A 13500-nucleotide genomic window follows, 5' to 3' on the forward strand; every position below is an offset into this window, starting at 1 on the left:
CTTATATGCAGGGCAAGAGATAAGAAAAGACACTTTAAACAGAATCAGAAATGCCAAACCAGAATTTAACCAGGGTTAGATCTAATGGATTTTGTAGGGAATTTTAGGAAAAATACGGGGAAAAAACCTTTAATATCACTAACAAAAATAAAAAAGACATGGATGTTCCAGTAGGAGATCAGCCTCTACCTCCCAGTTTGACAAGTCCATATGCCAATAGTATGAGGAAGTCACATGGACTAAGAACCTTAAATAGAACCTCTTGTGTGGTACTCCAGTCCTGAATCCATTTTTATGAGAAGGAAGAATCAATAATGTATTTCCCTTTATACTCCTAACTATCAGAGCTCAACATCTGGTATATATTAGAAACCCAAGTTTTTTAGCAATGCTTGATTTAACTGGGTGTTTATGCAAACAGAGAGACAAAATACTAAGTCTCCTTATTGCTGGTTAACATTTCTCCTGGTGTCAGTACACCATGACACTAAGGCAAACTCAGACCCTCCTTCTAGACAGCTCCCCGGGGACTGCAGTGCATGAACAACCAAGTCTGAAAATGTTGACAGATTTGCTGCCTGAGGAATGGAATAGCTAACAAAACAAATGCTCCATGCAGAGTCTTTTCTCCTTCTCTCTTATCCTGCAGTGTGGCACAGAGAGAGGATGAATGAAAACGAAGCACGTCTACACTCCACACATGCCAGGAGATAAGGCAACCTTTCTTCCCTCTCCTTGCCCATGCGGTGTTCTCTTCCTATTCAATAAGGTGAGGATTTCATACTGTAGAGGAGAGGAAGCTGAATATATCACAGTGGATTACTAGGAAGCTGAGGCGATCAAAGGATTCATCTCTAACACACCCAGAAAGCTCCATCCTTTTCACACTACACTAACTACGAGGTAAGCACACATCAGATGACATGACACAAACCAAGTATCCTTTAGTGAATAGCGAGCCACCACCAGTAGAGGCACTCAGAGCACCACTGCAACAGTAGACCAGGATTTGTCTATGTGTTCCAAGGCCTCCAGATTATCACTGATTCTGGCCAGAGATCAGAAAAGGGTGCCCTTTCACCACTGCACATCCACCACTAATCATTTCTGAGATGCCCCCAAATATAAACATGCGCGGCTTTTATAATTCAACCTGCAAGAAATAGTCCAATCCACATCACTCCACTAACTTCTGCTCCCTCAAGCAAGAAAGTACATACAGGCACTTTACATTTTAAAATTTCACTGATATGCCAAGTAATATCCATGTGGATCAGATCTGGGAAATGATCTTAAATGCAAGTTCCCTATGGAGCTACCATCATAGACCACAGATTCTACCAACACAATCTCATACTCAACCAACATATATAAAAATATTAAAAAGAACTTTTAAAAGCCTGCTCACATTCCAGAAAGATTGGAAGATTTATTTGCTTGGTACGGAGGGAGGTATACCTTTTAAGGCTAAAAAAAAAAGTCAATTATATCACTAACTCTCATTGCTTTTCAATTTTTCTATGTTGTTTTAATAGTAATGATGAAACCATTAAGTTATGTATACTACAGAGATCAGAGACAAGCCTAAACTATTGGAATAAAAACAGGAAAATTTTTTGGTTTCTTAAAAAGATCACAATTCAAAAATTCTCTTTAAAACAGGAATTCATTACAAACATATATCTGTGATAGATCTCAATCTGTCAGGAGCCCTGGAAGCACAAGTTCTGTTACCCTTTATATGAAGCCAGTCCAATGATCTTTCTTAACAAATCCAGGGCCTTGCTTTTGTATGCCTCTCGTATTCAGGATTTTCTCCTAGCTTCCTGATCAGCATCTCCAACCACAATATTTATTCATAGACTCTGATATTCCATCCTCAAGTATCAATTTTATTCTCTAAGCTTCTGATTTTTCTTCCTAAAGACCCGGGGTTCTCTCTTAAGCCCCTCATACTTCTCCACTGACTCTCGTTTCCTATCTAAAGTTATTGATTGATACATATCTGAACTCTGCTTGGTTTCTTGGCCATCAATAATAGAGGGGAGTTGTACAGTCCACAACACTTCCTAAGCATTTCAAAAAAACTGTAGCCTCTTTAGCTTTCAAGATAGATTATCTTGTTACTGTTTGGAGCAAAGCTAACAAGGTTGACTGTGAAAAGCAAAACACACCAAGCACTAGAGTTCCCATAAGCTAAAGGGCAATAAAGGCAATAGTACACAGGTACTTCAGTTAAAACAATGCTTTGCTCACTCTGCCCCAACTGTTCACATAATTATAAGAAATTATATTGGAGAAAAATCGATCCAAACAACTATGAATTCTGCTTGGGCATATTAAGACCTCCTGATGGCACAGGTATTTTAGTCACATTATTAATTTTTTTTTAATTTTAATGCAATTTTCAACTCAATGACAAATTATCCAAATTTAAGTCAAGTATAGAAATGCTGAGACGAGCTAAATTTTTTGTCTTATCACACAGGGTCTCTATATAGCACCATCTCAAGTGTTATCATGTCTGCCCCAAACATTCTCTTGTCATGATGAATGCATAAGTCTCATAAAGAATTTTTAAATCCTTTTTTTTTTTTTTGCTACTACTGCTGTTATACTTAATACAATAAAGGAAAAAAACAATTTGGGCTCCCTTTTTAGGCTTCTAATACCTCAAAACATCAGGACAAAAGTTACATGTTCATCTTTAGAATGTATGTTCCTTTTGGAAATAGAACATATCATTAATAAACTAGAAGAGAATGAAAAGCAACAGCTAGAAAGCATGACCTCAAAGTTCAAACTATAGATTCTTAAGCACTGTATAAATATGGGACAACTTACCCAAAAGGATTTGTTTATTCTTTATTATATCTAAATGACAATTTAGATGTCTGAATATGAAATGCCTTAAAAAACGATTTTGATGAAAGCTACCAAAAAGTTTAAAATGTTATCATAATTATTTTTACATAGAGAAGAAAAAGTTCACTTTAGCTCCTCTGAGCATATTTAGAAATGAAATAATCTGTCAAGAGATATTATTTACTACTTTTGTTTAAAAAAAAAAAATTAGTGGTACGTGGAACAAAATACGGAAGTTCTTTGTTATTATGCCTTTTACTTACATGAAATCGTTGATCCACCTCATAGTTGACCTGTTTTCTGAAATCCTTACAAATGAAACAAAGAAAGGAAAGACGAAAAAAGCAGAAGCTAGCAATTAGTAACAAAATTTTAGACAAATTAAGAGTAAGAAATAAATTAAGCTAACAATTTCTCCTTAAATTTACTGAAAAACAAGAATAACCCCAATGACATCTAGAATTAAATTTTTACACCCCACTATTAAAAGACTGATTTTTAATTAAAAAAAAAATAAGATAGCAGATTCATCAGCAGCTGCATGAAAGGATTAAGGAAGGTACAAGATACATATCAATACCTTTTGTGCAACCAGGAATGTAAGCCGCCGGATCCCATGTTCAACAAGAGCAGCTTTCTGTGAATAAACAACATAAAAGAGAAAATGAAACTTCTGATTTCTGACTAAACCACACTTTCTCCATTCTTTCCAACTCCAATTTCACACAGGTTAGATAGCCTTTGTGAGAACTAAAAACATTAGAAGTCATCCCAAGTCACTACCTTGAAACCTATAAACAAGAAATCTATCTCAACCTGCCCCTCAGCACTATTAAAGGAACTGACTTTGCTGTCCAGAGAAACTAAATGATTTGCTCAGGGTAACACCCAGCTAGTTAGTAGCAGATAGGAATTGGACCCTGATTTTTCAGGATGATAATGAAAGCAAACCTAATAGAGATGGCAAGGGTAGTATGAGGCCAAGGAGTTCTTTCAAGATTGATACACATCAAAGGCAGACCTTAACATGACTTCTGCCCACAAAGGTCACGCTGGTGGGAATTTATTAAACACATGGAGATTGCATGAACCCGAAGCTCAAAACAAATCAGATCCTAGGAAGAAAAGGACATGTAAAGAGAACTAAAAGCACAGCCACTGGAATGTATTTCGTATTGTGGATTCTAGGTGGCCCATGCCATCAGATTGCTTAAATAGTGGCAAATGAGAATGAACATGTAATAAGGATTTGGTCAACTACTTTCTACAAATTTTTCTTATTTCTAAGTTAAAACAAAAGATAAACTAAACGTAAAATTTGGAGCTAGAAGGGACCTTAGAGAACATCTATTTTAAACACCTTAAATACAGACAAGGAAACTGATGCCCAGAGAGGCCTAATGATTCACTCAAGGTTGTACAGGTAGTTAGCAAATGATAAAGATAGTACCCTTTTCAATACTCTATTGTATAAAAAATACAATATAAATCGTGGTTTGAAACTACAGGCATACTTTATCTAATACCAATAACTGACAAAGAGAAACAATGGTTACTAGAACATGGATTGAGATTTGGAAGTGATTTCAGTGACTAATCCAACTCCTTCATTTTATAGATGAGGAAACTGAGGCTTGAAAGACAAACCACATGAACATGAGGTGGGGAGAAAAATAAACATTGACACTAGCTACTATGTGCTAAATGTTTACATTATCTCATTTGATTCTCACAACTTATCTGGAAGGCAGGTGCCATTATCTGCATTTTACAGTTGTAGAAATTAAGGCAAACAGAAGAGAAATGATTTTCTAAGGATCATTCCCCTAATAAGTAAACAACAGATTTGGCCTGACTCCAAGTCCAGGACTCTGTCCATATTCCATGTTACTTCCTCATGTCATCAAGTTGGAGTCTGTTACTCTACGTTTTCATTATATAGTAAAAAACAAACAAAAAAACCCACTATTGTCCAATCCAATATTACCTTGAGTATATTTGTACCCGACTCCTTTTCATCACCATAAATTCTTAAAGAGTTATGAGACAGATGAGAAGTCATCTTGGCCAACACCCTCCCTGATATACATAGATCTCACTATCACTTGAGTCAGCAGAAGTTAGTCCTTTTCACACTGGCCCTTCATATAAGTCTTTTCTCCCAAGCCTTAGTCTCCCCTTTTGTGAAATAAAGATGTAATCCTGCTCACTGATTTCAAAAGATATAGGGACTAATAATGAGATAATTTAATGAAGACCTTTTTAGAACTCATGTGGCATATGGAATAAGATGATGCTATCAATTGAATAGCTTAAGAAAAGTAAACAATAAAAATAGTAAAAAGCAAATAATGGATTTTCATCATAGAAATATTTTCCTTGGATAAAATACCTTCAAATATTTTTAAACTTTTAAAAAAATATGAAGGTTTTTCTATCACCTTCATTTCTAAATATATCCTTTCCTCCTCTCCACCCAGAGAGCCATCTCTTGTATTTATTATAGTTCTAACAAACAGAAATATGTCCACATAGCTAATTTCTAACAGCCTACATGTCGATGAACCATTATAATTTAATAATAATAATAAAACCAAATAATTTTTTAAAAAAGTAAATCTAAACTAGCTTTTCCCCTACAATCTGACATGTTTCTGGGTTATCTCTCATTGTGTCAGCTGGTGTGTGCTCAGAAACAAATAATTTTAATGGTTTTGAAAAAGGAGAGAATTAGAAATGGAATAATATCTTCCCCCAAACAGATGAGTGATGGTTTATTTTTCTGGATTATTTGTGACCTGCCTGCACTATTAGTGTGGATAATTGAGAACTGCTGATAAGAAGAAAAATAAGGAAAGAGAAAGATCTCTTGGCTTCTTAGTATACCCAAAAACAGAACCATTCCTTCCAGCACCAATAAAACACTCAGCTAAGGCTAAACCCTTCAAATACAGGCATCAGCAGCTATGTTCATGGCAAGCAAAGAAAATAACTTTAATAACACCGTGATTTAAAATCAAAATTGTTATTGCTTTTAAAATTCCACAAGTGGCTGACAATAACAGCAGAGCAACAGGACTCTGATTACATTGTAATAATGTGGGTCTCACAGCAAGTCCACAGCTATTACCCAGCGATTAGGCGTCAGCACCTGGAGAAACTCCATTTACACTGACTGCTTCAATCTCCTCCACAAGTCATTTACAAATATATGATCCTAATTTCTATGAGAGGAAAAAAAAGACATGCTGGGACTAGAAGATTATTTGGACAATTTGGATCAACCTATTTGATAGTTTAATGTGTGTGCATTTTTAAAAAAAACTTTTTCCCCTAAAGTGCCTAGAGCATGATCATGCAAATGAAAAACAAAACTAGTTTTCATTCCAGTTTTTTTATGTTTTTTTTTCTTTTCTTTTTTATTAAAGAGAGAGCAAGGGAGGAAGTATCAAATAAGCTCGGACAAGCACAACTTTAGAAGACATTATTCCATTTCTAATTCGTGCTGGAAGGAATGGTTCTGTTTTTGGGTATACTAACCAGTCCCAGTCCTCTTCAAATTGTCTCTATTGTCTCCAAGGCAGAATTCTTTAGAAATCAGACCTGGATGCTCTGCTACTAGCTTCTGAGAGGAACTTCGGTTGTCTGCATCCAGGGTTTATTGTTCAGTTAAAGTGGGGGAATAATTCTTGCACTCTCTCAATGCTACAAATTTGTGATAAGAATTTTTTAAAAGATACTACCTATGAAAGTGATTAGCAGGAAGGTGAAATAGGACTCAAACTACCTCTCCACTGTACCTCAGTTACAAAGAAAAAATCATATCCTTGACTTTGATCTCATCCATGTGTCTCAACTTTTAAGCTTATGAACTCCAAAATTCCTTTATCTAATGGTGCTCATTGATTATTATTCCACTTTTATTTATTCTTTATATGCTCCAACCCTGTTCTTTGTCCTCACCATGGCCTTCAGTTCTTGCTCAGGCCATCAGTCCAGAAAGGATTACATTGTCCTTGCTCCTCTAGCCTGACCCTTAGGTGAATCAGTTCAATAAAGTTAAAATCTCTGATCTTTCACAAATCACATCCTGCCAATTGCAATCCACCATCCAATTTTGATAGTAAATGAAGATGGAGAAAATCATAGAACTGTACTGAATGGGTCCAATACCGCTTTACGCTACTCTCCATCTCAAATTGATCTCAAGTAGGATCTCACTGTAGCAAAGCAAACATTCTTTTTATGTCTAATTATTTTATTACCCCTCTTTCCACGGTGGTTATCCCAAAATTTCTCATCGGTCCTCAAGATTCGAACCACACCTTTTCCACTTATCCTTTTGGATAAGTCTTGCCTCATATTTCACCAAAATGATTGTGTCTAAAAAGTTCCCTCTTCTTCCGTCCTCCTACTTTGCCCTATCTCCTCTACCCCATATCTCAAAAGAAAAAAGCTGCTGATTTTCCTTGCTAAACGATCAAAAATGGTTTCTTATCAAGAAATATGATGCTTAGTAATAGGATCTCTGGATCAAAGAATGTGGACATTTTAGTCATTTTTTTTTTTTGCATAATTCCAAACTGTTTTCCATCATGTTGGGTTAATTCACAGCTTCCCCAACACTGTATTAGGAGTAAGCATATATTTCCACAACCCTGATTCCTATCTTTTGTCATCTTTTGAGTTTGCAGGGAGTCTGTTGTTCACTTTGCATTCTAGCTTTCCATATCATCATCAACTGAAACTGGTCTCTCCAAAGGCACAAATGACTTAATTGTTTTTTTTTTTTTCCTTTTTGACTTACTAGCCCTTAATACTTTTGACTACCGTCTCTGATTTTTTATGACTACTTTCTTCTGGTTTTCCTATTTTTCCTTGACTTTCCTTGTTTTCTCAGCTCCTAACATCGAACTTGGGGAATACTAAGGGCTTAATAAGTGCTTGCTGACTGACTGGAGAAAAATCAGTCCCTTTCAGAATGACCCAAGTTCAAATCTCGTAACTTCTCAATGTCCCAAGCAAGGCTCTAGGACTAAGTCAAGAGATGTTGCTCTGTTTTACTGGAAGGAGTTTCTTAAAATGAATAAATCACAAGCCACAAAATCTATACAAAGATTTCTAAGCTTTTGTTTGAACAGGTGTAAATATATTATATTAGTTATATTAAAAGATCAGACCCAGCATCTGTGTTTTCTCCATGCTTGTACAATGCCTACTAATACAAGGAATATGGAGGTACTTAAGATATTAATTCTAAACCTTTGTTTCTTCATCCATAAATGGGAAAGACCATTGCATGGAGTTATTATAAGGATCAAGTTAATAAAAAACTTGACGTTGCTTGCCAAATAGGAGGTGATAGTGATTTCTTAATGAGAGCAGGACTATGAGGTACTGCTATACCCACACAGCTCAATGTTTTAGTGTCACAATGTATACCCAAAGTGTCAAAAATTAGTGGTATCAATTAACTGAGTTGGAGTTTTAAAAAAATGTAGATTTGGGATGTAATTATGGAACCAAGCAGATATAATGCTTATCTCAAATTCCAAGATGGGACTTTCTTAACTTCTGAGATAATAAAACCCTAAGTCTCAGAGAAATGATCCTTTTGCCTGCTACTTCTCTCAAGTGAATTTTCCATTGCTGCCACCTTAGTCACAAATGAGATTCTGTGGGATTTGTTTTCTTTTGTGTGAGGAAATAAGGAGAGGGGAACCTCCTCTAAAGAACTATATTCCAGAATTCAAAGGCTTTTCTTTATTTTTCTTCTTATCTGGTGGTCCCCAGTCCCTTTGATCTTCCTGCTTTAATTGTGAATATGCCATCAGTTCAAACATAAATCTTTACCAATAATAAATAATAAAATCGTTACTACAATATGAAAGATTTGTGGGGTATGAAATATGCACAGCTAAGGTACATTACAGACCTCATTTAAATATTTGACTCAGTCAACATTTTTCTCTGAAACAATCATTAAGTAAATCTTTATTAAGCATTAAAAAGTATAACACATGGTACTGGCCTCTGCTGAATTTTAGAGCACTTGCTCAATGATAACTCATTTAGCAATTGCTTCATACACTTAACACTTCCTTGGAGACAGGTACTATGTTGTATGTATTCTAATATTTGTTTTGTTTTCAATTTTTAAATAGATTCATCAATGTATTAAACCCAGTATTTTCTTTCTAGTATGTTACAAATGGGTTCACTGAACTAACTATTAGAAGATCTAGATTATAGTGCTGCTTCTCCAGTTATTACTAACATCCATAATGGTAGCAGAGATTCTGAACCTATTGAGCTTTAATTATCTTCATGTGTAAAATGAGAATGATAATTTACTCTATGTAAAAATGGGATCATCAGATCATAGATTTAGATCTGCAAAGCTCTTTAAAGGTTATCTAATCCAACCTTTCCTCTCTAGCCCCCAATGTTACAAGTGAAAAACAGAAACCTAGAGTGGCCAACTGGTTTGTCGAAGATCAGTGACCAAAAGAAGTAGGATTTGAACCCAAGCCCTCTGACCTCTGTATCATCACTCCATCTTTCATATCATGGTTGCTCGGTACAATAAAATAATTCATTTGACTGTATTCCCTATATAAATAATATGGAACTATATGCACAGAGAAGTAAAAGGGTACAGAAACCAAAGAGCTCACCTTGAAATCAGGGAGGCAAGGGTTCATATGTCACCTTGGATACATGCTGGTGGCAGAGATGCCCTATGAGAAACTTCACATTCTGTCAAAGAAGGGGGCTACCTTACCTACTGCCAAATCAAAAGTTCTGAACTGATGAGCCTCAGGCTACACTATCAGGATCACAAATGCCCCAACCTCGGAAGAATTTTACTCACCAAGACATTCTTTTGACCAATGAAGTCACAGAGCCAATAAAAAACTGTACATTAGTATCAATTGAACATTTGTAAACTGACCAATGCCAGGAAAAAATGTATAATCAAAAAGGAAGAAAAACAGAGCCTGAACCAGGGGATCATTATATGAATGATCATATAATTGATCAACTGCATGAAACTACAGGCAAGTCATTTAAGTTTATGTGTAAAATCTGTAATATCTAAAAAATGAAGAAGGGAATTAGTGTGGTGGTCATCAAGGATCCTTCCAGCTGGAAAATTCTAGAGGCTGATGGGGATTCAGAGTTAGACAAGAATTTCCAGACAGGAAAGTATTCACAGATGAAAACTGTAAGCTGAAACTTGAAAAAAATGTAGGATTTGGGTTGAAAAAGAAAACAGGATAAAGTATTTCAGCTGCAGGGAATAGTATGAACAAAAGTGAGAAGGCAAGAAATCCTAGTATATGTTTATAGCAAAGTTTAGTTTGGTTGGAATCACAATTTTGCATAAGATAATATACTAATAGACCCTGTCATAGTAAGATATACCTCAGATGTCAAATTAATGTTTTTAGACCTTATCCTTTATGGATTTGGATTCCTTTGGAAATGGGAATGTAGAAGTGTTATTTGATAAGATTACGCTTGTGGTATTGTATAGTACAGTAGATAGATTAATGGCAGGAAGATGCAGCTATTATGTAGGTATATGATCCAACCTAAGGTTGTGGCAAAGGAGTAACACTATGGAACAAAATTTGGGAATAAGATCAAGACTGTACCCTTTGATTTTTTTTGTTTTTGCTGAAAAAATTGGGGTTAAGTGACTTGCCCAGGGTCACACAGCTAGGATATGTTAAGTGTCAGAGACCAGATTTGATCTTGGGTCCTCTAGAGTTCAGGGCTGCTGCTCTTACCACTATGCCACCTAGCTGCCCAGGACTGTACCTTTTGATTTAAAAGTTAAGAAAAATGAAAAGTTCCAGTACTATTTATCCTAATATTATTTAAAATTTAAAGTAAAATATAAATTTAGGGAAATTACCAAATTTAATATAAATTCTAGGAATAAAACAGGTTTTTTTTAGCCTCAGCCTCAAGGATACATCCAAAATCTCTTAAGTTACCCTTATCAACAAACCAGAGATTTTGTTCCTTTCCAAGAAATGGTAAGCATCCCTAGACTCCTTGAAATACTTTTGTGGCACAGTAAATTGATGAATCAAACAGTTCTGAAGAACAATCAATAGGCTAAAACAAGAGATAATACCAAGTTCTTATTCCTAAGAATTTTTTCCCCTCTTTTTAGATAGTGAGTCCATTATTTAAAGAGCTGAATTTATTAGTTCTCCTAATACCAAAGGAAAACATTTTCTTTGAGAGCTTAGATACAACCTATCATATTTCTGCTACTCTCATTCTGAACTGAACATGACTTAATATTTCAATGTTTGAATACTTCAACTTCCACTAGTTTCCTTCTCCAAACACTCATCATGGTAGGAAAAGAACCTTTGGGTTCTCAAAAGCCATGTCATCCCAGCACAAACTCTGGCCAGAAGAACACTGAGTTCAGAGCCTTCAAGTACAAACCTGTCCAAAAACTACATGATTACTACCCAAGGATCAGCTTAATTAAGTTTAAAAAGATTTTTCACCAAGCTGGCTTACAACTCGTGAAAATGATCCATTAAAGTAAAGAACAGCTGTTATGTACACTAGTGGAGGAATTGGTTATAATAACAAAGTCACAACCTTGTAATAAAGCTGGTATTCAGAAAAGGGTTAGATGTGTCCTGTTTGGCTCAGAGAGTAGAACTGAAACTTATGGGTAAAAGCATGTTCACATTGTTGTCTCTGGTATCATAGGATCAGAGCTCAAATCCAGACTCAGGTGTCTACTGACTATCACCTTAGTTACATCCCTTAAGTCCCTACTTTTCAGTTTCCTCATCTGTAAATATAAAAGGGTTAAAGAAGAAGCCCTTTGAGGGTCTTTCCAATTATAGAGCTATCATTTTTTGTTTCTGGGAAGTGAAATTTGACTCATTATAAAAAAGAATCTTTTAGCAAATAGCATTGTCCCAAATTAGCCTAAACTTGTTCATAAGATAGAGATCCTCCCTCTGGAGGATTTTAAATAGGGGTTAGATAATCACATTTTGAGATTTTTGGAAAAGGAAATGATGCTTCTGCCAACACTAAAACCCTTCGAACCTTAACTTTTCATGAGTCCAACACTGTTCCTCTTATTAGCAGAAGGCCAATAAGGGGTCCAAGTGCTATAGGGCCATTTGTTGGCTCTACTGGAGGAAAGCCCAGAACAGATCACTCTTAAAAGCATCAAGATCCAAAAAGTACAGTCATAAACAGCAGCATGACTCATAGGAAGCCAGCAGGGAAAGAACCATCAAATATCTTCCAACCAAGGACTTACATTTTGCTGAGTGAAATCTCTAAACATGGCTGCTAGTCTGTCATCCTCAATGTCACAGTCAGTCTTGATAGCCACATTCAGGATGTGAATTGGTTCATCCCTGGCAGCCTGTAATCCAAGCACATACATCCACAAAAAGTATTAAAATAACCAAATAAACATCAGGTAAGAAGTCAATGGACAAAGCAGATATGTACAAAGGCAAGCATACTTTAGCCTTGCAAACTGGGCAGCAGATATAAATGTTTGTTCATCTGTAAGTATACCCATATGAGCATAAAAACTTCTTGATACAATAAAGGCAGTAGGCAAAAACAGTTAAAAATCCTGATTTTATAGGTACTCTTTGCTCAAGAGCACCAAGAACTTCTAAATGAGTTATTTTCTATAATCTATGGAATGGGAATTTTAGTCATGGAAAGAACTAATACAAAAAAAATTAGCTGAAGCAATTACTCTACTAAAATAGAGAAAAAGAAGTAACAGAAGAGAAAAAATTAGAAACCAAAAGTCCATCTTTCCCCTAATCCAAAATTTGGCATTCTATCACTTGATAACAATAGAGAGAACCCAAACACAGGGGTTTTCAGACAGAATTCAAACATACACAGAAACAATGAGGACAAATACAATTGTGTCTCTTCTACTGTCCCTATTTCAAGTTTTTAAAAAAATGACAATCAAAAGGTATTTTATATATATTACAAACCCTGCATAAGAAGCAAGAAACCTGCTTTCCCAAGGGAAGCCTCCATACCTTGTCTTCATCATACAGCGAAGTGTGCCCTGCCTCGGGGAATGTAGGGCTTTGTGGTGGGGAGTCACAGAAGCAGCCCATTACTTCATCAAAAATTCTGAAATGTGCCAAATAAACAGCCAACATAAAAACTCAATCTCAGGCCACCTACAGGGTCAGCAAACTAGCCCTGCCAATCCCAGCTTTGCCAAAATAGAATGCTCTTTTAACCCTTGGCTCAAAAGCCAGTTGCAAAGAGACACCAATCAGTGAATAAAGGTGACATGCAAAATGTCATCAAGTGGCAGAAATTAGGAGAATGGATTACTTAAAGTTTAAAAAACTATAGATATTTTTTTCCTCTTAAAAATATGATCTTTTCATATATAAGATACAAGCATTGCTGTCATCATCAGTCTTGAGGTAACAGAACAGCCTGGAACTGAGGCAGTGACAGACCAATGTAATTGCCCCTCCCCCTAGGGTAATGCATCAGTATACAGCAAGAGATAGATGCTGAATGCACTTAATCAAAAGATGTATCATCTCTGGTGGGGCTGACTCTCATGTTGTGTTTAATTTC

The 13500-nt window shown here is 35.8% G+C and overlaps 1 protein-coding gene across 14 annotated transcripts in view; it reads right to left on the reverse strand.

Moving 5' to 3' along the window:
* The window catches only part of ACACA (acetyl-CoA carboxylase alpha), a 249149-nt gene that overhangs the window by 112193 nt on the left and 123456 nt on the right, over window positions 1-13500 (reverse strand). For 12 of the 14 annotated variants that reach the window (XM_031966554.1, XM_031966551.1, XM_031966547.1 and 9 more), the window contains 4 exons: window positions 12939-13035; window positions 12182-12289; window positions 3446-3502; window positions 3129-3173 (listed from right to left, as the gene is read on the reverse strand). In XM_031966554.1, the coding sequence (XP_031822414.1) occupies window positions 3129-3173; window positions 3446-3502; window positions 12182-12289; window positions 12939-13035 (307 nt within the window). The remainder of the gene's footprint in view (window positions 1-3128; window positions 3174-3445; window positions 3503-12181; window positions 12290-12938; window positions 13036-13500) is intronic. The other 2 variants (XM_031966550.1, XM_031966549.1) reach the window with 1 other exon arrangement.

Source organism: Sarcophilus harrisii, chromosome 4, assembly GCF_902635505.1.
Source record: "Sarcophilus harrisii chromosome 4, mSarHar1.11, whole genome shotgun sequence".
Classification (NCBI taxonomy): domain Eukaryota; kingdom Metazoa; phylum Chordata; class Mammalia; order Dasyuromorphia; family Dasyuridae; genus Sarcophilus; species Sarcophilus harrisii.